Source organism: Oncorhynchus clarkii, chromosome 7 (genome assembly GCF_045791955.1).
Source record: "Oncorhynchus clarkii lewisi isolate Uvic-CL-2024 chromosome 7, UVic_Ocla_1.0, whole genome shotgun sequence".
In the NCBI taxonomy this organism is placed as follows: Eukaryota; Metazoa; Chordata; class Actinopteri; order Salmoniformes; family Salmonidae; genus Oncorhynchus; species Oncorhynchus clarkii.
In genome coordinates, this window is record NC_092153.1 from 5,939,915 (window position 1) to 5,966,246 (window position 26,332).

A 26,332-nucleotide genomic window follows, 5' to 3' on the forward strand; every position below is an offset into this window, starting at 1 on the left:
GCTGTCAAACCAACGGCCTTTGACTCCTGCCTGAACTTGACAGGTCTGCATTCGAAAGGGGGGGGTTATCTGTCAAATGTGAAAACAAGTCGGATGTTGGTAATTATCTTGTGATACCATGTTAACAAAAAGGTCTCACAAAATGGCACATTTTGACCACAACCGTTACCATGCCAATGCAGAGACCAAAGGAGGATTTTAGAAGAGAGATGGCAGAGCAGCTGTGGTCTTCTGTCTGTAATGGCCTTTGGCCGTACCAGTGTTTAGTCGTGTCCGGCATTTTGAATGGTTGTTTTGAAGGCTTAGATCCCATTCCCCCCACCTGTCTGGCTTGATGTGGAAATCTTTGCTTGGCGTTGTGACAGGCCGGTAGCAGGAACAGGAAGTTAATTTCCTGACCAGGAAGTGGTGCCTGAGAGCGGACAGAGCAACTTGGAAAGGAAAATATGCATTGCCTTAGTCCCACACAAAAACACATACACTCCTCCACCTGCCTCTCTCTCTGGTCCTGTCTGCTTTCCCTGCTGACCACTCCAGCATGCTTCCTCATGCTCTACTGTCTGTGTGTGTGTGTGTGGTGTGTGTGGTGTGTGTGGTGTGTGTGTGTGTGTGTGTGTGTGTGTAGACGTGTGGCAGGGGCGTGATGAAACACAGAACTTCCTGCAGCGGTTTGATGCCCAGCTGGTGCGTGAGGAGAAGAGGTTGGAGGTGGAGGAGGAGGTCAGAGTTCAGGTGAGAGACTGGGCCATTGGTCTCAACACACACTCACACACAAACATTCACACACACACACACACACTTGTGTTGTGGAACAATGCGAAATAAATTCTGCTTTGAAAGTTGATAAACTTGTAACCACCCTTTTGAGAAAATGGTCCTTGAATGTTTTGGTACCTACTGGAGAGCTCTTCATTAAGGATTCACTTGAGACCATTTGCTAAACAGAGTGCGTAGTTTAGTAAACAACCAAAAATGTGAAGACTAAAAGTGGTAAAAGTAGTAGCCTACAATAAGGAAATACACTTGATCTCGTCCTTGGTCTATATTCTAAACTGACTTTGGTGTAGGTCATGTTGTTCTTCACATTACCATCTCTGGTAAACACACACTATATCAAATATAATCAGTATTTGTCACACAGGATACAGAAGGTGTAAACGGTACAGTGAAATGGTTATGTGCATATTTGTATAGTAGCAAAAAAATAATGTCCACAAAAAATATTGTATAAAAATTTTACATTTATTAGATGATGCTTAGTGCTTACCCAGACACACTGACCAACCCCCAGACATTCTAACCAACCCCCAGACACTCCAACCAACCCCCAGACACTCCAACTAACCCCCAGACACTCTAACCAACCCCCAGACACTCCAACCAACCCCCAGACACTCCAACCAACCCCCAGACACTCTAACCAACCCCCAGACACTCTAACCAACCCCCAGACACTCCAACCAACCCCCAGACACTCAGACCAACCCCCAGACACTCCAACCAACCCCCAGACACTCTAACCAACCACCAGACACTCCAACCAACCCCCATACACTCTAACCAACCCCCAGACACTCTAACCAACCCCCAGACACTCTAACCAACCCCCAGTCACATTAACCAACCCCCAGTCACATTAACCAACCCCCAGTCACATTAACCAACCCCCAGACACATTAACCAACCCCCAGACACATTAACCAACCCCCAGACACACTTGTCTAAATTGATGGGTCATGTGAACTAAATGCTAAAACAAACCCCCAAACCCCCTAACCAACCCCCAGACACACTAACCAACACCAAGACACACTAACCAACCCCCAGACACACCAACTAACCCCCAGACACACTAACCAACCCCCAGAACCACACTGACCAACCCCCAGACACACTAGCCAACCCCCAGACACACTAGCCAACCTCCAGACACACCGACCAACCCCCAGACACACCAACCAACCCCCAGACACACTAACCAACTCCCAGACACACTAGCCAACCCCCAGACACACCAACCAACCCCCAGACACACCAACCAACCCCCTAACACACTAGCCAACCCCCAGACACACTAGCCAACCCCCAGACACACTAACTAACCCCCAGACACACTAGCCAACCCCCAGACACACCAACCAACCCCCAGACACACCAACCAACCCCCAGACACACTAACCAACACCCAGACACACTAGCCAACACCCAGACACACCAACAAACCCCCAATCACACTAACCAACCCCCATACACAATTTTCTAAATTGATGGGTCATGTGAAATAAATGCTAAAACCAACCCCCAGCCACATCTAGCTAAGTGAATGGGGCCCTATTGTCTAGACATGTACACGTGTTCATGAAATCCAATAGGTGGCTGTAATCACCCTCAGACACAGCTGGCTAACTTGATGGGTCATGTAATCATCTGGCGAAGTGGAGTCTTTTGTTTAGACATGTAGCGAGCTAGCTAGCTAAACAATGAACCATAATCCCAACCCATACTACTGGCAATACAAACGGTTTGTCATAGCTAGCCACCATGCATGAAATTATGTAGTATGAATCTGAAGATAGCTAAAGCTAACCAATTAGGCTCAATGTTAGCTAGCTAGCTAACATTAGGCTATAACTAGCAGTGCAAATGGATTCTGAGATACAAATAATATTACTACACAGATCATACACGTAACGTTAGCTAGCGAGCCAGCAAGCTAATGTTTGTTAGATAGTGAACAGTACGCTTTAAATTGCAATGATAGCGCAGTTTAGCCCATGCATTCATGTCAGTCCATCCCTATTAAAAAATTACAATGCATTATTAACCTTTAAAAAAAATCAGTTCATCACCTGAAGATAATATTACCTCAAATGAAACAGAATTCACCTTTACCCTGTTGCATACATCAGAAGCGGGCTTGAAATGCTGCACATCTGTGAACGATTTCCAACTATGAGACAAGCCGAGTGGTTATGGTGACTGGTGAGCGTGCATGTTAAAACATCTCTCCACAGGTCGATGAGCTGATGAGACAGGAAGTGAAGAATCTCAAGCTGGCTGTGGACCGAGAGAAAGGGAAGAAGAAGAAGAAGGGAAAGAAAGGTGGCAAGAAGGTAAAGAGTCGCTCTGCTCTGAACTCGTGTGGATGTGGGGTCTGGATAGTTTGGATGGTGATGGTGAGATATGGGGTTAATCCAAGTCATATGATCAGACAAATGTATGGTTGGGATGAAGGATTACACATTTCGTAGGTAAGCAATAATAGCTTCCATATGGCATTTCTACCACTGCTTAATGTAGGAGTAATATAAAATGGACATTCATAATCTCAAAATAAAATGAGCGTTATGAATTAATGTAATGAAATGAAAGTAGTCAACCATTGGCCTCGTTGTCTGTTGGTGTGAATGTCATTCTATTGTACCTCACAGTTGTCTTCTCTGGGTTCTGTTTGTCCTTTTCCAAACAAACTAAGTAGATATGAGAACAGTCATTACATTTCTACACTAGTGTCAGTTCATCCCCACAATTTGCATATGCCCTGCACATTCCCCTCCCCCATATCTCAATTTGTGCCAAATCTGTGAGACATTTTTGAGAAACCTACATGCCAAGTATAAACCATATATTGTGTTCCCTACAGGTGATAGAAAAGAGCAGAAACACTGAACCTGTCCGTTCAGACCCCAGTCCTACCTACCTACAGGTTATAGAAAAGAGCAGAAACACTGAACCTGTCCGTTCAGACCCCAGTCCTTCCTACCTACAGGTTATAGAAAAGAGCAGAAACACTGAACCTGTCCGTTCAGACCCCAGTCCTTCCTACCTACAGGTTATAGAAAAGAGCAGAAACACTGAACCTGTCCGTTCAGACCCCAGTCCTTCCTACCTACAGGTGATAGAAAAGAGCAGAAACACTGAACCTGTCCGTTCAGACCCCAGTCCTTCCTACCTACAGGTGATAGAAAAGAGCAGAAACACTGAACCTGTCCGTTCAGACCCCAGTCCTTCCTACCTACAGGTGATAGAAAAGAGCAGAAACACTGAACCTGTCCGTTCAGACCCCAGTCCTACCTACCTACAGGTTATAGAAAAGAGCAGAAACACTGAACCTGTCCGTTCAGACCCCAGTCCTTCCTACCTACAGGTTATAGAAAAGAGCAGAAACACTGAACCTGTCCGTTCAGACCCCAGTCCTTCCTACCTACAGGTGATAGAAAAGAGCAGAAACACTGAACCTGTCCGTTCAGACCCCAGTCCTTCCTACCTACAGGTGATAGAAAAGAGCAGAAACACTGAACCTGTCCGTTCAGACCCCAGTCCTTCCTACCTACAGGTGATAGAAAAGAGCAGAAACACTGAACCTGTCCGTTCAGACCCCAGTCCTTCCTACCTACAGGTGATAGAAAAGAGCAGAAACACTGAACCTGTCCGTTCAGACCCCAGTCCTTCCTACCTACAGGTGATAGAAAAGAGCAGAAACACTGAACCTGTCCGTTCAGACCCCAGTCCTTCCTACCTACAGGTGATAGAAAAGAGCAGAAACACTGAACCTGTCCGTTCAGACCCCAGTCCTTCCTACCTACAGGTGATAGAAAAGAGCAGAAACACTGAACCTGTCCGTTCAGACCCCAGTCCTTCCTACCTACAGGTTATAGAAAAGAGCAGAAACACTGAACCTGTCCGTTCAGACCCCAGTCCTACCTACCTACACAGGTTATGGCAAATATGTTAGTATTTCTCCAGTAGCCCCAAACTTCTATGTCAAAGATAATAAAACAAAAACACTACAGTAAATACTACAGTATACTACAGTCTACAAAAACACTACAGTAAATACTACAGTATACTACAGTCTACAAAAACACTACAGTAAATACTACAGTATACTACAGTCTACAAAAACACTACAGTAAATACTACAGTATACTACAGTCTACAAAAACACTACAGTAAATACTACAGTATACTACAGTCTACAAAAACACTACAGTAAATACTACAGTATACTACAGTCCACAAAAACACTACAGTAAATACTACAGTATACTACAGTCTACAAAAACACTACAGTAAATACTACAGTATACTACAGTCTACAAAAACACTACAGTAAATACTACAGTATACTACAGTCCACAAAAACACTACAGTAAATACTACAGTATACTACAGTCTACAAAAACACTACAGTAAATACTACAGTATACTACAGTCCACAAAAACACTACAGTAAATACTACAGTATACTACAGTCCACAAAAACACTACAGTAAATACTACAGTATACTACAGTCTACAAAAACACTACAGTAAATACTACAGTATACTAGTCCACAAAAACACTACAGTTTATACTATTTATTTTACTGCAGTATTTATAATATAGTAAACTGTAAATACTACAGTATACTACAGTATACAACAGTATACAACAGTGAATAATACAGTTAGGTCCACAAAAACCCTACAGTGAATACTTTAGTATACTACAGTCCACAAAAACACTACAGTGAATACTTAAGCAACAAGGCATGAGGAGGTTTGGTATATGGTCAATAAACCACGGCTCTGGGCTGTTCTAATCATGACACAATACGGAGTGCCTGGACACATCCCTTAGCCGTGGTATATTGGCCATATACCACAAACCACGAGGTGCCTTATTGCTATTATAAAGTGGCTAACAACGTAATTAGAGCAGTAAAAATAAATGTTTTGTCATCCACCTGGTATACGGTCTGATATAACACGGCTGTCGGCCAATCAGCAATCAGGGCTCAAACCACCCAGTTTATACTATAGTATTTTTTCATGTGGATCTCCAAAGACTTATTTGGCAGAATATTTTGTGATTTACCTCAGCCAGAGTAGCTGAGCGTGTTGATTATTGAATCAGTAGGCCTGTTTATCTCTTGTTTGTGTCCATACTGTAATGAAAGTACTGTGGTAAACAAAGAATGTCAAATCCTGAACCACCCAACATCACCTCTCAAAGAAGGAGCTATGGTTTTAATTTATGGTTTGCTGCCAGCACTGTAGGCTACGATTAAACATAGTTTCACAGTGGTCCAAAATTCCTGAAGAAAGAGAGGGGAATTCTTCAATATTTCTGTGAGAGGAACACCCTCTCATAGCAACAGGGAGGTGGTGTATTTACTAAATGAAACAACACATGTATTTTGGTTCATAGGTTGTGTAAGATCATCTCTCTAGGAGTGTTATTATAGACCAGGAACATGTTGTTATCCCCAAAGACTGTGACTCAGTTTTTCCTTTCTGATGATTTTTTCTGAATTCAACATCTTCCATGTTGTTCATTTTAGGCTCCCTCTGTATGACGTTTTAGTTGAGCTATGAGCTAGATTCATCGCAATGTTTTCAGCTGTCTTATGTGCATATCTGACTATCTTGTAGGACATTCCTTGGCTGCTCGGCCAGCTTGGTTGTGGTTTTGGAAGAACCCTCAGTTCCAGAGGAGGCTGGTGTGAGGAGCTATACGAGCACAGGCTCATTGTAATGGCTGGAATGGATTACATGGAACCGTGTCAAATATATGGAAACCACATGTTTGACTCTGGTACATTGATTCCATCCCAGCCACTACACTGAGCCTGTCTTCCTATAGCTCCTACTACCAGCCTCCTCTGCTTAGTTATATGTCTCCATTGTAGAAAAAGAAGAAAGGAAAGAAGGGCAGTAAGAAGAAGAAGAAGAAAGAGAAGGATCTGACTGCCGACAGGTCAGTGTCTGATAATATCACTCTGCCATATGGAGCAGATGATTGGTTGGCAGAGGGCAGGAGTATGATGTCATGGAGTGACCACCACTCCAATAGGCCTGGTTAATGATTAGTGTGTTTGTGACCTGCTCCCCCGCCCTCAGTTTAACACCATCTTTCTCTCTCCCTCCCTCTCACCCGACTTACCATTCTCTCTCTCCCTCTCTCTCTCTCCTTTCCTTTCTCTACTTCATGTTTATATCTCACTTTCATTGCTCTTTTCTCTCACTCTGTCTGTCCCTCCACACTCTCTCTCCCTCCTCTCTCTCTGTGTCTTACTCTCTCTCCCTCCCTCTCTCGCCCTCCTCTCTCTCTTTGTCTCTCTCTGTCTGTCTCTCTCTCTCTCTGTGTGTTGATCTCTCTCTCTCTCTCTCTCTCTCTGTCTCTCTCTGTGTGTGTCTCTCTCTCTCTGTGTCTCTCTGTGTGTCTCTCTCTGTGTGTCTCTCTCTCTCTCTGTGTCTCTCTGTGTCTCTCTGTGTCTCTCTCTCCCTCTCTCCCTCCCTCCCTTACTCTCTCCCTCCCTCCTCTCTCTGTGTCTCTCTCTCCCTCCCTCCTCTCTCTGTGTTTCTCTCTCTCTGTGTCTTACTCTCTCCCTCCTCTCTCTCTCTCTCTCTCTCTGTCTCTCTCTCTGTGTGTTACTCTCTCTCCCTCCTTCTCTCTCCCTCCTCTCTCTCTCCCTCTGTCTCTCTGTGTGTCTTACTCTCTCTCTCTCTCTCTCTCTCTCTCTCTCTCTGTCTCTCTCTCACCCTCCCTCCTCTCTCTGTGTCTCTCTCTCCCTCCCTCCTCTCTCTGTCTCTCTCTCTCTCTCTGTGTGTCTTACTCTCTCCCTCCTCTCTCTCTCTCTGTCTCTATCTCTGTGTCTCTCTCTCTCGCTGTCTCTGTCTCTCTCTCTGTGTCTTACTCTCTCTCCCTCCTTCTCTCTCCCTCCTCTCTCTCTGTTTCTCCCTCTCTCTCCAGAACCCTTGAGTCTCTGTATGAAGAGCTGGTGCTGGAAGGCTTCTTGATTAGACCCTTGAACATCAAGCTCTCTGAGTACATTGGTACAGTACTGACATCTCACACACACACACGCACACAGCGCGGAAACTATTCAGACCCATTTTTTTCACATTTTGTTACCTTTTTTTCCCTCATCAATCTACATACAATAGCCCATAATGACAAAGCAAAAACAGGTTTTTAGAAATGATTGCAGATGTATTCAAAACAATTATAAAACTGAAATATCACATTTACATAAGTATTCAGACCCTTTACTCAGTACTTTGTTGAAGCACCGTAGCACCGTCAGTGATTACAGTTTCAAGTCTTCTTGTCACACCTGTATTTGGAGAGTTTCTCCTATTCTTCTCTGCAGATTCTCTCAAGCTCAGTCAGGTTGGATGGGGAGCGTCGCTGCACAGCTATTTTCAGGTCTCTCCAGAGATGTTCGATTAGGTTCAAGACCGGGCTCTGGCTGGGCCTCTCAAGAACATTCAGAGACTTGTCCCGAAGCCATTCCTGTGTTGTCTTTGCTGTGTTCTTAGGGTCGTTGTCCTGTTGGAAGGTGAACCTTTGCCCCAGTCTGAGGTCTTGAGCGCTATGGAGCAGGTTTTCATCAAGGATCTCTCTGATCTCTATCTCATCAAGGATCGCTCCGTTCTTCTTTCCCTCGATCCTGACTAGTCTCCCAGTCCCTGCCGCTGAAAAACATCCCCACAGCATGATGCTGCCACCAGCATGCTTCACCGTAAGGATGGTATCAGGTTTCCTCCAGACGTGATGCTTGGCATTCAGGTTTCATCAGACCAGAGAATCTTGTTTCTCATGGTCTGAGAGTCTTTAGGTGCCTTTTGGAAAACTCCAAGCTGGCTGTCATGTGCCTTTTACTGAGGGGTGGCTTCCGTCTGGCCACTCTACCATAAAGGCATGATTGGTGGAGTGCTGCAGAGATGGGAGAACCTTCCAGAAAGACAACCATCTCCAAAGAGGAACTCTGGCCCTTCTCCCCCGATTGCTGAGTTTGGCCGGACGGCTAGATCCAGAAATAGTCTTGGTGATTCCATTTTTTTTCCATTTAAGATTGATGGAGGCCACTGTGTTCTTGAGGATCTTCAATGATACAGAAATGTTTTGGTACCCTTCCCCAGATCTGTGCCTCGACACAATCCTTTCTCAGAGCTCTGCGGACAATTCCTTCAACCTCATGGCTTGGTTTTTTCTCTGACATGCACTGTCAACTGTGGGACCTTACATAGACAGGTGTGTGCCTTTCCAAAACATGTCCAATCAATTGAATTTACCACAGGTGGACTCCAATCAAATTGTAGAAACATCTGAAGGAGGATCAATGGAAACAGGATGCACCTGAGCTCAATTTTGAGTCTCCTAGTAAAGTGTTTGAATACTTATGTAAATAAGGTATTTCTGTTATGTATTTTATATACATTTTCCAAAAATGTCTAAAAACCTGTTTTTGCTTTGTATTTATGGGGTATTGTGTGTATATATACATTTTAGAATAATGCTGTAACATAACAAAATGTGGAAGAAGTCAAGGGGTCTGAATACTTTCCCAATGCGCTGTGCATATAAAATGTTGGTGACTTAGGTCTGGCTTCAGTCAATTGGATAATCCTTAGTCACAGCTATACGAATGTTCATGCATACGTGTGTGTCTGCGTGCTTTGGTGTGTGTGTCTGCATGCTTTGGTGTGTGTGTCTGCGTGCTTTGGTGTGTGTGTCTGCGTGCTTTGGTGTGTGTGAGTGTGTCTGCATGCTTTGGTGTGTGTGTCTACTTGCTTTGGTTTGTGTGTGTGTCTGCATGTTTTGGTGTGTGTATCTGCGTGCTTTGGTGTGTGTGTCTACTTGCTTTGGTGTGTGTGTGTGTCTGCATGCTTTGCTGTGTGTGTCTGCATGCTTTGCTGTGTGTGTCTGCGTGCTTTGGTGTGTGTGTCTGCATGCTTTGGTGTGTGTATCTGCGTGCTTTGGTGTGAGTATCTGTGTGCTTTGGTGTGTGTATCTGCATGCTTTGGTGTGTGCATCTTCGTGCTTTGGTGTGTGTATCTGCATGCTTTGGTGTGTGTGTCTGCGTGCTTTGGTGTGTGTCTGCGTGCTTTGGTGTGTGTCTGCGTGCTTTGGTGTGTGTGTCTGCGTGCTTTGGTGTGTGTGTCTGCGTGCTTTGGTGTGTGTGTCTGCGTGCTTTGGTGTGTGTATCTGTGTTCTTTGGTGTGTGTATCTGCATGCCTTGGTGTGTGTGTGTCTGCGTGCTTTGGTGTGTGTATGAAAAGGTGTGTTTGCTCACGAGTGTCTAGTAGGGCCAGCTGGATATCAGACAGGGAGCCTGCCTCATCTCCACAGGGATTTATGACTCAATATCCCACTCTGTGCCTCATTCCCTCCCTGCCTCCCGCCCTAGATGTCTCGCTGTGGCCATGTTACAATAAGGGTCAGGATGACACCACACTCTATCATGTTGAACAGACAGACACACATGCCTGGCTCCCCAAAACCAGTTACTGTTGGTTTCAATTATATCCACATACAGTGCCTTTGATGTTGGGAGGGAGTTTGGAATGGTTGAGGAGGAGAGTCCGGCAAGAGGGACAGAGAAATAGATGTTGATGTCTTGTCTATGATAGTGGCCTAAATACCTTCCCTTATTTCAGTTCTAGCCACAGTATAGCTCGATGCCTTGATGCCTAGAAGTCTGAAGATATGCATCAGCCAATGTACCAAGAGGAAATTCCATACCTCAAAGAACAAGACTATTGTCTGATGGATGTCTGACTTCTCTCCCTCCCCCTTCCCCCCTCTCTCTCTCCCCCTCCCTCCCTCCCTCCCTCCCTCCCTCCCTCCCTCCCTCCCTCTCCCTCCCTCCCTCCCTCTCTCCCTCCCTCCCTCCCTCGTCTCTCCCTTCCCCTCCCTCCCTCCAGGTGAGTTCAGCTACCTGGGTACGACCCTGCGCCAGGCAGACATTGAGCCCATGCCCTCTCTGTCAGACGTCAGACAGCTCATTGCCCTTTATGGGATCCTGCCTCTGGGTGAGTGAGAGAGAGCCCATCCCATCCACTCTCATCATTGTGACTGTGATCACATCACCCCACAACCTGGCTAGCCTGATTCATACTTATTGTACTTGCAACACACACACACACACTCACACTTTGATCCTTCAGCCACTCTCTCCTGGCTGAGCCTTTCTGTCACTGTCTCTGCCACCACTATGCTACAGCTGCAGAACACAGGGGAGTCAGGTAACTGTGGTCCAGAACCCAGAATAGAATAGAACAGCACAGAGAAGAACATAGAATACTAGAGGAAAGTAGAACAGAATATAATAGAACAGAATAGAATACAACAGAAATACAGAATTCAAATACAGAACAGAACAGAATAGAATAGAATAGAATAGAATAGAACAGCACAGAGAAGAACATAGAATACTAGAGGAAAGTAGAACAGAATAGAATAGAACAGCACAGAGAAGAACATATAATACTAGAGGAAAGTAGAACAGAATAGAACAGAATAGAATAGAACAGAATAGAATAGAACAGAAATACAGAATACAAATATAGAACAGAAATACAGAACAGAATAGAATATTCCACACCACTAGATCATCTAGAAGCAGCTAGTGGGCTGATGCTAATCCAGGGATCCTAATGGTAATAGAATACAGCTCACTGAAATTCACCCCAACCCTGAAGGGACGTGATCTTTCTCCCCAACACGTCTCATGTCACCTGGCGTTAAGACCCATTTCCATCCCATCCCCCTACGACCCCCAGACGTAGCTCCTGAAGAGGGGAGGGTTACTGAACAAACAGGCCACCCACCCTGGAGAAGAAGATGATGTCTTTCAGCACCTCAGACCTAATCAAAGGCAATATGACTACCAGAGGCCTGGATGGGCTGGATGTCCATCACCACCATCATCACTACCACCACCACCTTCGTCACCTGCAACACCACCCCCTCCACCACTACCATCCCCCCCACCACCATCACTATTATCATCACCACCACTACTACCACCGCCACTAGCACCACTACCACCACTAAAACCACTACCATCACCACCACTACCATCACCACCATCACTAACACCACCATCACAACCATCACCACCACCACTAACACCACCACTACCATCACCACCACTACCATCACCACCATCACTAACACCACCACCACTACCATCACCACCGCCACTAACACTACCATCACTACCATCACCACCTCTACCATCACCACCGCCACCATCACCACCACTACCATCACCACCACTACCAACACCATCACCACCAACACCACCACTACCACCACCACCAACACCATCACCACCAACACCATCACTACCATCACCACCACTACCATCACCACCGCCACCATCACCACCCCCACCCTCACCACCACCACCACCACCACCACTACCAACACCATCACCACCTCCATCATCACCACTACCACCAACACCACCACCACCACTACCACCACCATCACTACTACCACTACCACCTCTACTGCCACCATCACCTCCACCATCACCGCCACCACTACCACCACCACCAACACCATCACCACCAACACCACCACCACTACCTCCACCACTACAACCACCATCACCTCCAGCATCACTACCATCACCACCACCACCATCATCCCTCACTACCACTACTACCACTACCACCACTACTACCACTACCACCTCTACCACCACCACCACCATCACCACCACCACTACTACCACTACTACCACCTTCGTCACCTGCAACACCACCCCCTCCACCACTACCACTACCATCCCCCCAACCACCATCACTATTATCATCACCACCACTTGCACCCCTACCACCACTACCACTACCATCACCACTAAAACCACTACCATCACCGCCACTACCATCACTAACACCACCATCACAACCATCACCACCACCACTAACACCACCACTACCATCACCACCACTACCACTACCATCACCACCACTACCACTACCATCACCACCACTACCATCACCACCGCCACTAACACTACCATCACTACCATCACCACCACTATCATCACCACCGCCACCATCACCACCCCCACCATCACCACCTCCATCATCACCACTACCACCACCACCACCACCATCACCACTACCACTACCACCACCATCATCACTACTACCACTACCACCTCTACTGCCACCATCACCTCCACCACCACCGCCACTACCACCACCACTACCACCACCACCACTACCAACACCATCACCACCAACACCACCACCACTGCCTCCACCACTACAACCACCATCACCTCCAGCATCACTACCATCACCACCACCACCGCCATCACCACCACCACTACCATCACTACCACCACCATCATCACCACCCCTACCACCACTACCATCACCACCACCTCTACCATCATCACAATTACCACTACCACCACTACTACCACTACCATCACCACCACCACTGCCATCACCACCACCACTACCATCACTACCACCACCATCATCACCACCCCTACCACCACTACCATCACCACCACTACCACCACCTCTACCATCATCACTACTACCACTACCATCACTACCACCACTACTACCACTACTACCACCACCACCACTACCACCACTACTACCACCAATTACACCACCACCACCACTACCACCACCAATTACACCACCACCACCACCATCATCCCTCACTACCACCACTACCACCTCTACCACAACCACCACTACCACCACCACCACCACCACAACTACCATCACCACCAGCACCACTACCATCACCACCACCATCACTACCACCACCATCACCACCACTACCATCACCACCACTACCACCACCCCTACCATCATCACTACTACCACCATCATCCCTCACTACCACTACCACTTCCTCTACTACCACCACTACCATCACCATCACTACCACCACCACCACCACCACTACCACCACCACCACCACCACTACCATCACCACCACTACCATCACCTCCATCGTCACATACTACAGTTTATTTATACCTGCACTGTGTACACACAACACTGCCTAAGCTTCCACCTCTTTTTATGAAATGAATCACAACAGGACATTGTTTTGTTTTGTTGTTCCCGGAACTTTATTCTCATTCTCACCAAGAGTTGGCTCAGATTCAGTTACTCTGTGATGATTCAGAGATTCCTTAGAGACTGCTTTGGTTTTCTGAAGTATAAGCATTGTATATTGGAGGGAGGCTGGCTAGATCGTGTCCTTGGTAGAGAGATATCTCTGTGTACTCCCTTTGTTAGCGATTCACAGCCAATTATCCAGACTGGCTGCTATCTCATTCTCAGTGGTGTCTGTTATTTTCACAAGAAAGTGACAATATTTGAACATGATAGTTAGTGTTCCTTCTTTTAACCTGTGTTTGACCTTATTGTTCAAGCTTCTACATTTCCTTTCCTATGGAAAAGGACAAGTGCACGTTGCACTAGTCAATTGATCGGCTAATCTGTCCCAGATGGGTTAGAGGCAGGAAAGAGATCATCATTAGACCTTAATGGGAGGAGTAGTCTTCTAATCAGTGCTCATAGTGTACCTAATGAACTAACACTGTGACCTGATCTAACAGAGAGTGAACTGACCCTATAAACAGCCTGCAGCATAGAGAGAGAGAACAGAGGCCAGAGCCTGTTGCCAGCTATTGTAGTTTTAATGAGTTCCGGTCAGAGCAGCAGGAGCGGGACTTCTTGGCTGGGCCTACCCAAGGGACAGGAGGGGATTCCTGGGGATAAGGGTTACACGGCTGCACCTGCTCTGGGTCTCTGGGTCTAGAGGTTAATGGAGGGGTGTTGTGATTGGATGTGTTTACTCTCACGTTCTGTGTCCTGGCCCTCTGGCCTCTGTCCAGCCTGGACTTTTAATCACGGTTAGTATCAGAGAGCACACAATGCTGCACCCTCAGCCCAGCCTCACTATAGCCTCAGCACACCCTCACTGCAGCCTCAGTACACCCTCACCCCAGCCTCAGCCCACCCTCAGTCCAGCCTCACCCAGGCTCAGTCCAGGCTCATCCCAGCCTAACCCCAGTCTTATCCCAGCCTCAGCCCCAGCCCAGCCTAACCCCAGTATCATCCAGCTGGGTAATTCAACTATTGTTCCCTGTGGTAGGAGGTTAACCTGGCTGAATCAGTTAATACCAGTTAAGCAGCACTGCTGCTGCTGAGGCCCTCAGAGACCTCACAGGGGCTACAAACACCTATAGTGACCTTACGGCTCTGTTCAATCCGCATGGCAGAAGTTCAGCTTTATGCTGTGATTGAAATTTAAAGACAATGTTCCCACTTTAAACTGCATTCACCATAAACGCTGCATCTGTCGTCTCAATGGGAAATAACCTTTACATCTCTATCTGGAATCTGTAACACTTCAGCTTTCCAGACTGAATAGAGCCCTTAGTCTCACAGGTTCATGGTTACTGCTGTGTTGTCCTACTGCTAGTGTATTCACAGCTTGGCTCAGTGCAGTCTGGAGGTTACATTATACAGTCCTTTCCTGGTCCGGCCCGGTTGCCATCAATGGTAAGAATTACTACCACCTAACAATCACCCTCTATATGTTATTATCCTCTCTCTCTCTCTCTCTCCCTCTCTCCCTCCCTCCCTCCCTCCCTCCCTCCCAGGTTCCCAGTCCGTCCATCAGAAGGCTCCGCTGATGAAGACTCTGCTGCTGGCTGGTCCTGGAGGCGTAGGGAAGAGGATGCTGGTCCATGCTCTGTGCACTGAGACCGGGGCCAACCTCTTCAACCTGTCCCCCAGAAACCTGGCTGGGAAGTACCCCGGCAGGAGCTGCCTCCAGTACCTACTGCACATGGTCTTCAAGGTTTTTGTCAATCTGCTACTGTACATAGTGAGGAAGGAAGCAAAATGGTGCCATGTACGAGGGTAGAGGTCATTGTCTGGTTTGATTCAGATAGTATATGCACACATACTGTATGCCCCACAAAAACACTTTGGCAGTGCACATGATTAGGTATCAGTGTTGTGAATGAAATGCCTGCTGGTGAAGTCAGGAATAAGCTGCACTATGAGCTGCTCTATGTGTTGCTCTGTCAGCTTGATGTTGCTATGTGTTGCTCTGTCAGCTTGATGTTGCTATGTGTTGCTCTGTCAGCTTGATGTTGCTATGTGTTGCTCTGTCAGCTTGATGTTGCTATGTGTTGCTCTGTCAGCTTGACGTTTATCAGATCAACATAGTTGTCTATCGGTTAACACAGTTACTGTTCACGGTTCCCCTGTGACATTCTGCACCACTGACTCATCTGAGACATGGAGGGGGGACGAGGGACATGAGAGAAGAGAGAGACATGGAGGGAGAGAGAGATTTGTCTCGCTTGGACACCTCTCTATGCAGCTGTCTTGAGAGGCAAACAAGTCAGGAGCCCACAGCCACTAGCGACATTGTTCTGAATCTCGCCTGTCAGCACCTCATTGGTCGGCACCCTCTCTAAGTGCATTCTGGGATCAGGAGCGTGTCCTGACAGCACTTCCTGCTTGCTGAGACAGTGTTGGTTTCTAAAAGGCTTGTAACATTTGGGTGTGGCTGCCTCCCTCACCCCAAGTTGTTTTTGTCAATGCCAGCCATGGAAACACTGCAAGTTCACAATACTGTTTCTCCATAAGCCTGTGGTGTCATTAACTAAAGACTTACTAGCTCTCCTCCCCTATGGGACATAAGGCAACAATGAGCTCCTTCCAACACTCTCTGTCCTTGGCCACGTGTTGTGCCTCGTGATACGAGAAGTTCATCTTGGCCAGCTCCTCTGTCACAGTTCTGCACCAGGAATTCTTCTTCTCCCTGGTAGAGTCCACCTTTTGGGGATAAGGGTTATGGTTAGGGCCAGGGTTAGGGTTATGGTTTGGGCTAGGGTTAGGTTTAGGGTTATGGTTAGGGTTAGGGTTAGGGTTATGGTTAGGGTTAGGGTTAAGAGATACACTGTAGTTTAAATGTTACTGATAGTCCAGTTAATGTACGACTTGTGCGTGTGGGTGTTATTTTGTTTGTGTGAGACTGATGTTTCTGCTGGTTAGACTGTTTGTTTTGTTGAGGTTACTCATTTTCCCATATGGGAGAGAGTTGTTTGAACATTGGCCTTGATGTGTGAAATAAAGAGGTGTGTTTCTTTGTGTTGTTCTGCTGTGGCAGGTGGCTCGCCAGCTGCAGCCCTCTGTAATATGGATCGGAGATGCCGAGAAAACCTTTTATAAGAAAGTCCCGAAGCTGGAGAAAGAGGTATGTTCTCTACACAACAGCAGCATATCTCAATACCACTGTTCATCTCGTCAACAAAAATAGTGAATCAAATATTTGGCAAACATATATTTTTCAGTGGCAATTAACGAGACTATAACTGACTAAATAGACCCAGAAAAAACTGTAACTTAACAAAAAAGATGACACTAAATTATCTCTGTGACTAAAATCTGTTGGACTGAACAAGAGTTTTTAGACAGATTGAGAGCTTTTCAGTGATACGTACTGTTAATATTAGCAGAACAGATGCCCAGTCCAGTTCTGTTCATGAGTCTGGGCGGACAGGCTCCACTCCGGCTCCACCTCCGATCAAACACATTGCGCAGGCGACTCTGTTGCTTCCTCGTAGCTAACCAGTCACCACCAGCCTTCTAGTTAGATACCACCCTTTGCCTAGTTAACAAACACAAGATGCTTTACAAAATGAAAAACAAAAGCAGCATTAAGTTTAATAGTAAAACAACAGTCCAGCTATGTTTTTCTCTCTCGAGTATAGAAACGTTTTTTAATTTGTAGGCTCGCTCAACACTCACACTTTCCCCACTGCATTTCATAGCCAGGTTCTGTCTCAGACTTCTAGCCAAGTCTCCCTCTTTTCCTCAGAGAAAATGGCTCTATTGTAGCCATTACCTTTCAAAAGATATGACTCATAATACCAGCGCGCTACATTTGTTGTCTTTCTGTCGTGGCGGGCCGTTCTACAACTAGGCTACTTGCGGACTCGATTGGGACTCGAGGTTAAGTGGATCGGCTACATCACTGGGTGAAACAGTCATTAGCTCCCATTCAGAGTCATTAGCCCTCGTACTGTACTACTTCTGGACGTCAGTGTGTCTGTGGAACGATGACACCTCAGAGTGACAGAGGTACAACACACTACTTTACCAATACTTTACATCACTCTCTCTCTCTCTCTCTCTCTCTCTCTCTGTCTCTCTCTCTCTCTCTCTCTCTCTCTCTCTCTCTCTTCTGTCTCTTGGTCTCTCGGTCTCTCGCGCGCTCACTCTCTCTGTCTCTTTGTCTCTCTCTCTGTCTCTCTCTCTCTGTCTCGCTCTGTCTCTGTCTCTCTCTGTCTCTCGTGCGCTCTCTCTATCTGTCTCTCTGCCGCTCTCTGTCTATGTCTCTCTGTCTCTCTCTGTCTATGTCTCTCTGTCTCTCTCTGTCTATGTCTCTCTGTCTCTCTCGCTCTCTCTGTCTCTCTGTCTCTCTCGCTCTCTCTGTCTCTCTCTGTCTCTCTCTCTCTGCGCTTGTGTGTGCCTGTTTGATGTGTACAGTGCATTCAGACCCCGAGACTTTTTCCACATTTTGTTACGTTACAGCCTTATTCTAAAATATATGTTTTTCCTCATCAATCTACACACAATACCCCATAATGGCAAAGCAAAAACTGTTTTTTAGACATTTTGCTAATTTAATTTAATTAACTATTCAGACCCTTTACTCAGTACTTCGTTGAAGCACCTTCGGCAGTGATTACAGCCTTGAGTCTTCTTGGGTGTGACGCTACAAGCTTGGCACACCTGTATTTGGGGAGTTTCTCCCATTATTCTCTGCTGATCCTCTCAAGCTCACTCAGGTTGGATGGGGAGTGTCACTGTACAGCTATTTTCTGGTCTCTTCAGAGATGTTAGATCGGGCTCAAGTCCTGGCTCTGGCTGGGCCACTCAAGGACATTCATAGACTTGTCCCAAAGCCACTCCTGTGTTTTCTTGGCTGTGTGCTTAGGGTTGTTGTCCTGTTGGAAGATGAACCTTCACCCCAGTCTGGGGTCCTGAGTGTTCTGGAGCAGGTGTCATCAAGGATCTCTCTGTACTTTGCTCCGTTGATCTTTCCCTCGATCCTGTCTAGTCTCCCAGTCCCTGCCACTGAAAAACATCCCCACAGCATGATGCTGTCACCACCATGCTTCACTGTAGGGATGGTGCCTGGTTTCCTCCAGACATGATGCTTGGCATTCAGGTCAAAGAGTTCAATCTTGGTTTCATCAGACCTGAGAATCTTGTTTCTCATGGTCTGAGAGTCCGTAGGTGCCTTTTGGCAAACTCCAAGCGGGCTGTCATGTGCCTTTTACTGAGGAGTGGCTTCCATCTGGCCACTCTACCATAAAGGCCTGATTGGTGGAGTGCTGCAGAGATGGTTGTCCTTCTGGAAGGTTCTCTCATCACCATAGAGGAACTCTGGAGCTCTGTCAGAGTGACAATCGGGTTCTTGGTCACCTCCCTGACCAAGGCCCTTCTCCCTCGATTGCTCAGTTTGGGGATGAGTCTAGGAAGAGTCTTGGTGGTTCCAAACTTCTTCCATTTAAGAATGATGTTTTTGGGGACCTTCAATACTGCAGACATTTTTTGGTACCCTTCCCCAGATCTGTGCCTCGACACAATCCTGTATCGTAGCTCTACGGACAATTCCTTCAACCTCAACCTCATGGCTTGGTTTTTGCTCTGACATATACTGTCAACTGTGGGACCTTATATAGACAGGTGTGTGCCTTTCCAAAACATGTCCAATCAATTGAATTTACCACTGATGGACTCCAGTCAAGTTGTAGAAACATCTGAAGGATGACCAATGGAAACAGGAAGCACCTGAGCTCAATTTTGAGTCTCATAGCAAAGGGTCTGAATATAAGGCATTTATAAGGCATATAATAAATATAAGGCATTTCTGTTTTATGTTAACTTTGTCGTTATGGGTATTGTGTGTAGATTGTTGAGGAAAAACATTTATTTAATCCATTTTAGAATAAGGCTGTAACGTAACAAAATGTGGAAAAGGGGAAGTGGTCTGAATACTTTCTGAATGCACTGTATGTAATATCTATGTAGTCTGAACTAAGAATTCATACGGCCAGATAATTGTTATATATTCTTATATATATGTGTTGGTAGGATAAGGCTATGTCTGTTTGGTCACATAGAAGTCAGTGATGTATGTTTACTATAGGTTAATGAGGCAATGCAAATGTGATGTGACTAAAATGGGACTAAAATTAAAGGGCATTTAGTTGACTAAAATGGCTCACTGTTTTTGTCATTTTGACAATAACTAGACTAAATCATTATTCAATCGACAAAAACTTGACTAAAACGTAATGATATTTTAGTCAAAATGACTAAGACTAGACTAAATGTAAAAAAAGAGACCAGTTATTAGCACTGCTCAATACCAGCCCTCGACACTCGACTCAACAAACCAGATGCCGTCTATCACAGTGCCATCCTTTTTGTCACCAAAGCCCCATATACTACCCACCATTGCAACCTGTACGCTCTCGTTGGTTGGCCCTCGCTTCATACTCGTCGCCAAACCCACTGGCTACAGGTTATCTACAAGTCTCTGCTAGGTAAAGCCCCACCTTATCTCAGCTCACTGGTCACCATAGCAGCACACACTCGTAGCACGCGCTCCAGCAGGTACAGTATATCTCACTAGTCACCCCCAAAGCCAATTCCTCCTTTGGTCGTCTTTCCTTCCAGTTCTCTGCTGCCAATGACTGGAACGAACTGCAAAAATCTCTGAAGCTGGAGACTCATATCTCCCTCACTAGCTTTAAGCACCAGCTGTCAGAGCAGTTTACAGATCACTGAACTTAGCCCCTCTGTAAACACCCCATCTATCTACCTACCTCATCCCCATACTGTATTTATTTATTTATCTTGCTCCTTTGCACCCCAGTATCTCTACTTGCACATTCATCTTCTGCACATCTACCATTCCAGTGTTTTAATTGCTTTATTGTAATTACTTCTCCACCATGGCCTATTTATTGCCTTAACTCCCTTAACTTACCTCATTTGCACTCACTGTATATAGACTTTTTGTTTTTTTCTACTGTATTATTGACTGTATGTTTTGTTTATTCCATGTGTAACTCTGTGTTGTTGTATGTGTCGATTTTTCTATGCTTTATCTTGACCAGGTTGCAGTTGTAAATGAGAACTTGTTCTCAACTAGCCTACCTGGTTAAATAAAGGTGAAAGAAATAAAAACACTACAGTGCACATTGACAAACAGTGTAATCAAGGGACTTGTTTTGACAAAAGTGTTTACATAGCAGATTGTCAAGTAACCTTCTCCATTATTGTATTGTTTGTGAATTAACTAAAGTGGGACTCACATCCATTGTTGGGTAACATGGGTTATATGAGATGACAGCTGTGAGCAGTTGAAAATGGGGACATCTTGAATTTACAAATAAGTTTATGCTGCCCTCATGTGGCCGGTCATAACTCTCTACCCCCTCTTCCTTGTTCTCCCTCTCTCTCTATCTCCATACCCCTCTCCTCCCTCGCTCTCTATCTCCATACCCCTCTCCATCTCCTTCTCTCTCCTCCCTCTCTCTCTATCTCCATACCCCTCTCCATCTCCTTCTCCTCACTTACTCTCCCTCTCCTCCCTCTCTCTCTATCTCCATACCCCTCTCCTCCCTCTCCCTCTCTCTCTATCTCCATACCCCTCTCCATCTCCCTCCCTCTCTCTCCTCCCTCTCTCTCTCTCTATCTCCATACCCCTCTCCTTCTCTCTCTCCTCACTTACTCTCCCTCTCCTCCCTATCTCCATACCCCTCTCCATCTCCCTCTCCTCTCTCTCTCTCCTCACTTCCCCTCATCTCCCTCTCTTTCTCTCTCCTCCCTCTCTCCTCTCTCCCTCTCTAGATGGAGCCTAAGCGTCTGAAGAAGGACCTAGTAAAGGTGCTGAAGTCTGTGAAGCCTGAGGATCGTGTTCTGGTCGTAGGGACGTCCCGGAGGCCCTTTGACGCAGACCTCAAGCCCTTCTGTAAAGTCTATAGGAAGATCATCCTCATCCCCAGACCTGACTATGCCTCCAGACTGGGTGGGTTATCTATAGTAGTCTATATCGGTTTATATTGGTTTATAGTTGTCTATAGTGGTCTGCCTTGGTCTATATTGGTTTATATTGGTTTATAGTGGTCTATATTGGTTTATAGTGGTCTATATTGGTTTATAGTGGTCTAAATTAATTTATAGTGGTCTATATTGGATTATATTAGTTTATAGTGGTTTATAGTGGTCTATATTGGTCTATATTGGTTTATAGGAGTCGATAGTGGTCTATATTGGTTTATAGGAGTCTATAGTGGTCTATATTGGTTTATAGTGGTCTATAGTGGTCTATATTGGTTTATAGTGGTCTTTAGTGGTCTATATTGGTTTATAGTGGTTTATAGTGGTTTATAGTGTATATAGTGGTCTATATTGGTTTATGTTGGTTTATAGTGGTCTATATTGGTTTATAGTGGTCTATATTGGTTTATATTGGTTTATAGTGGTCTATATTTGTCTATATTGGTTTATAGTGGTTTATAGTGGTCTATATTGGTTTATAGAGGTCTATAGTGGTCTATATTGGTCTATATTGGTTTATATTGGTTTATAGTAGTCTATATTGGTTTATAGTGGTTTATAGTGGTCTATAGTGGTTTATATTGGTTTATAGTGGTCTATATTGATTCATAGTTGTTTATAGTGATCTATAGTGGTTTATGTTGGTTTATATTGGTCTATATTGGTTTATAATTGTCTATAGTGGTTTATAGTGGTCTATATTGGTTTATAGTAGTCTACAGTCGTCTATTGGTTAATATTGGTTTATAGTTGTTTATAGTGGTCTATATTGGTTTATAGTGGTCTATAGTGGTATATAATTGTCTATAGTGGTTTATAGTGGTCTATATTGGTTTATAGAGGTCTATAGTGGTCTATATTGGTTTATATTGATTTATAGTGGTCTATATTGGTTTATAGTGGTTTATATTGGTTTATAGTGGTTTATATTGGTTTATAGTGGTTTACAGTGGCCTATATGGGTTTATAGTGGTCTATAGTGGTCTATAGTGGTTTATATTGGTTTATAGTGGTATATACTGGTCTATATTGCCACAGGGTTCAATTCTTGGACCGACTCTCTTCTCTGTATACATCAATGAGGTCGCTCTTGCTGCTGGTGAGTCTCTGATCCACCTCTACGCAGACGACACCATTCTGTATACTTCTGGCCCTTCTTTGGACACTGTGTTAACAACCCTCCAGGCAAGCTTCAATGCCATACAACTCTCCTTCCGTGGCCTCCAATTGCTCTTAAATACAAGTAAAACTAAATGCATGCTCTTCAACCGATCGCTACCTGTACCTACCCGCCTGTCCAACATTACTACTCTGGACGGCTCTGACTTAGAATACGTGGACAACTACAAATACTTAGGTGTCTGGTTAGACTGTAAACTCTCCTTCCAGACCCATATCAAACATCTCCAATCCAAAGTTAAATCTAGAATTGGCTTCCTATTTCGCAACAAAGCATCCTTCACTCATGCTGCCAAACATACCCTTGTAAAACTGACCATCCTACTAATCCTCGACTTTGGCGATGTCATTTACAAAATAGCCTCCAATACCCTACTCAACAAATTGGATGCAGTCTATCACAGTGCAATCCGTTTTGTCACCAAAGCCCCATATACTACCCACCATTGCGACCTGTACGCTCTCGTTGGCTGGCCCTCGCTTCATACTCATCGCCAAACCCACTGGCTCCATGTCATCTACAAGACCCTGCTAGGTAAAGTCCCCCCTTATCTCAGCTCGCTGGTCACCATTGCATCTCCCACCTGTAGCACACGCTCCAGCAGGTATATCTCTCTAGTCACCCCCAAAACCAATTCTTTCTTTGGCCGCCTCTCCTTCCAGTTCTCTGCTGCCAATGACTGGAACGAACTACAAAAATCTCTGAAACTGGAAACACTTATCTCCCTCACTAGCTTTAAGCACCAACTGTCAGAGCAGCTCACAGATTACTGCACCTGTACATAGCCCACCTATAATTTAGCCCAAACAACTACCTCTTTCCCTACTGTATTTTATTTATTAATTTATTTTGCTCCTTTGCACCCCATTATTTTTATTTCTACTTTGCACTTTGCACATTCTTCCATTGCAAATCTACCATTCCAGTGTTTTACTTGCTATATTGTATTTACTTTGCCACCATGGCCTTTTTGCCTTTACCTCCCTTATTTTACCTCATTTGCTCACATCGTATATAGACTTGTTTCTACTGTATTATTGACTGTATGTTTGTTTTACTCCATGTGTAACCCTGTGTTGTTGTATGTGTCGAACTGCTTTGCTTTATCTTGGCCAGGTCGCAATTGTAAATGAGAACTTGTTCTCAACTTGCCTACCTGGTTAAATAAAGGTGAAATAAAAAAAATAAAAAAATAAATATTGGTTTACAGTGGTTTATAGTGGTTTATAGTGGTCCATAGTGGTTTATAGTGATGTATAGTGGTCTATATTGGTTTATGGGGGTTTATAGTGGTCTATAGTGGTCTATATCTAGGCCAACCTGTTGGCTATGGACAGACAGAATCTGTGGAGGTTTTATTCCCTAAAGCCACCAGAAATGAGTTGACATGAAAACTACTGGTGGAATGAATTCATATGATAGGCCCACCAGTAAACACACATCTTTAAAAAAAAAACAAATTATTCATTGCCCACTTCTGGTTTGAACCCTAACCTTTCTCTCCCTGTCTGATGTGTTCTCCAGTGCTGTGGAGGGAGCTGCTGTGTGGCGGCGGTGCTCGCCTCACCCCCAGCCTGGACCTGAGCTCCCTGGCCAAGGTGACAGATGGCTACACCCAGGGCCACATCCTGCAGGCTGTGAGGCAGGTGCTGACCCCTCGCAGGCTGGCCCAGCAGACTACCAGACCACTGACCGCTGAAGAGTTCATCCCTCCACTGGCCAGACAGGACCCCGTCTACAAAGAGGAGGAGGAGGCCTTTAAGGTTCAGTAGCATCAATCAATTAATCACCTTTTATTTGCATAAATATTTGTTTATATATGTTTATCACCAAAGTGCTCAGGATAGCCTTACTCCCACAGAAATCAGAGGCGACAATTGGAAAGCTCCTATGTAGGAGGAAGGAAGGGGTTATTTTGCCATTATAACAGTTAAAATGGTCCTCTGTATCTCAGTAGGTGGTGCAGTAGGTGGTGCTTGCATCTTAGGATAGTGGGTTTGATTCCCGGGACCACACATATGTAAAACAATAATATGTAAGTGGCTATGGTTAAAAGCTTCTGCTAAATGGTATTTTATTATATTAAAACGTGTTTTTGCCTTTGTTGTGCTGATTGGTTTACATCTATTATCATAATCAGATATGAATTCAGTATTATTACTATTATCATTATTGTATTATGAATTCAGTATTATAATCCGATATGAATTCAGTATTACAATCAGATATCAATTCAGTATTACAATCAGATATCAATTCAGTATTATAATCAGATATCAATTCAGTATTATAATCCGATATGAATTCAGTATTATAATCAGATATCAATTCAGTACTTTAATCATATATGAATTCAGTATTATAATCAGATATCAATTCAGTACTTTAATCATATATGAATTCAGTATTATAATCAGATATCAATTCAGTACTTTAATCATATATCAATTCAGTATTATCCGATGAACTCCATATATACATTTGAGAGTCGTGCTCCAACAATCACCACATGAGGGTGCTGCGTTCCTACAGTTAGGAAGGAAATGCCACTGTATAACAGGTTTTATTTCCTCCGACCGTGGATTGATGGCTGCGAATGTGTTTCCAGATGTGGTACGGCAGGACACCTTTGGGTAAGAAGAGGGCACGGGCGGCCAAGACCATCGAGGAGGAGGGAGAGTCGGGCAAGGACAAAGACAAGCGGGGCACTGGGAGGAAGACAGGGAAAGAAGAGAAAAGCAAGAAGAACAATAAGTAAATGTCAAAGACAAGAGATAGACGTCGTCAACATTGGAGAGGTCTACAGACAGGGACTTTCAGGGGATGTGATTTACATTCCTACTTCTTAGATATGATGGACGATACATTTACTACCAGTCTATGACTGTAAATGTCATGACAACAGTATAACGGTAACAGTCGATCGTGTTATGATCATAATGACAAAAGTAGCTGTTTATCTTGTATGAGACCAGATATAAAGTATGTCAAATAAATCATTATTATCGCAGTGTAAATATTGAAGATAAGTGTTGTTGATTTTAGTCCAAATGGATCACAGCAGTATAATTTCATGAGATTCTATTTAGGGGATGTTTATTTTCAGTCTCCAACTATTTTGACCATTAGAAGCTAATTAGCCTTGTTGATGAGCGCTGAGTTGTTTAAACTGGGGGCTCTGAGCTGCAGTGGGAGGGGGGGCGTACTGAGACTCACAACCCCCCC

At 44.9% G+C, this 26,332-nt stretch overlaps 1 protein-coding gene across 1 annotated transcript in view; it reads left to right on the plus strand.

Annotated features, from left to right (window-relative positions):
- LOC139412763 (dynein regulatory complex protein 11-like) overlaps positions 1-26,126 on the plus strand; it is a 53,503-nt gene extending 27,377 nt beyond the window's left edge. The window contains exons 10-19 of the mRNA XM_071159451.1: positions 626-732; positions 3,015-3,113; positions 6,675-6,742; positions 7,739-7,821; positions 10,696-10,803; positions 15,432-15,631; positions 16,955-17,041; positions 21,718-21,895; positions 24,632-24,870; positions 25,716-26,126. Of these exons, the coding sequence (XP_071015552.1) occupies positions 626-732; positions 3,015-3,113; positions 6,675-6,742; positions 7,739-7,821; positions 10,696-10,803; positions 15,432-15,631; positions 16,955-17,041; positions 21,718-21,895; positions 24,632-24,870; positions 25,716-25,865 (1,319 nt within the window). The 3' untranslated portion in view covers positions 25,866-26,126. The remainder of the gene's footprint in view (positions 1-625; positions 733-3,014; positions 3,114-6,674; positions 6,743-7,738; positions 7,822-10,695; positions 10,804-15,431; positions 15,632-16,954; positions 17,042-21,717; positions 21,896-24,631; positions 24,871-25,715) is intronic.
- The last annotated feature ends 206 nt before the right edge of the window (positions 26,127-26,332 follow it).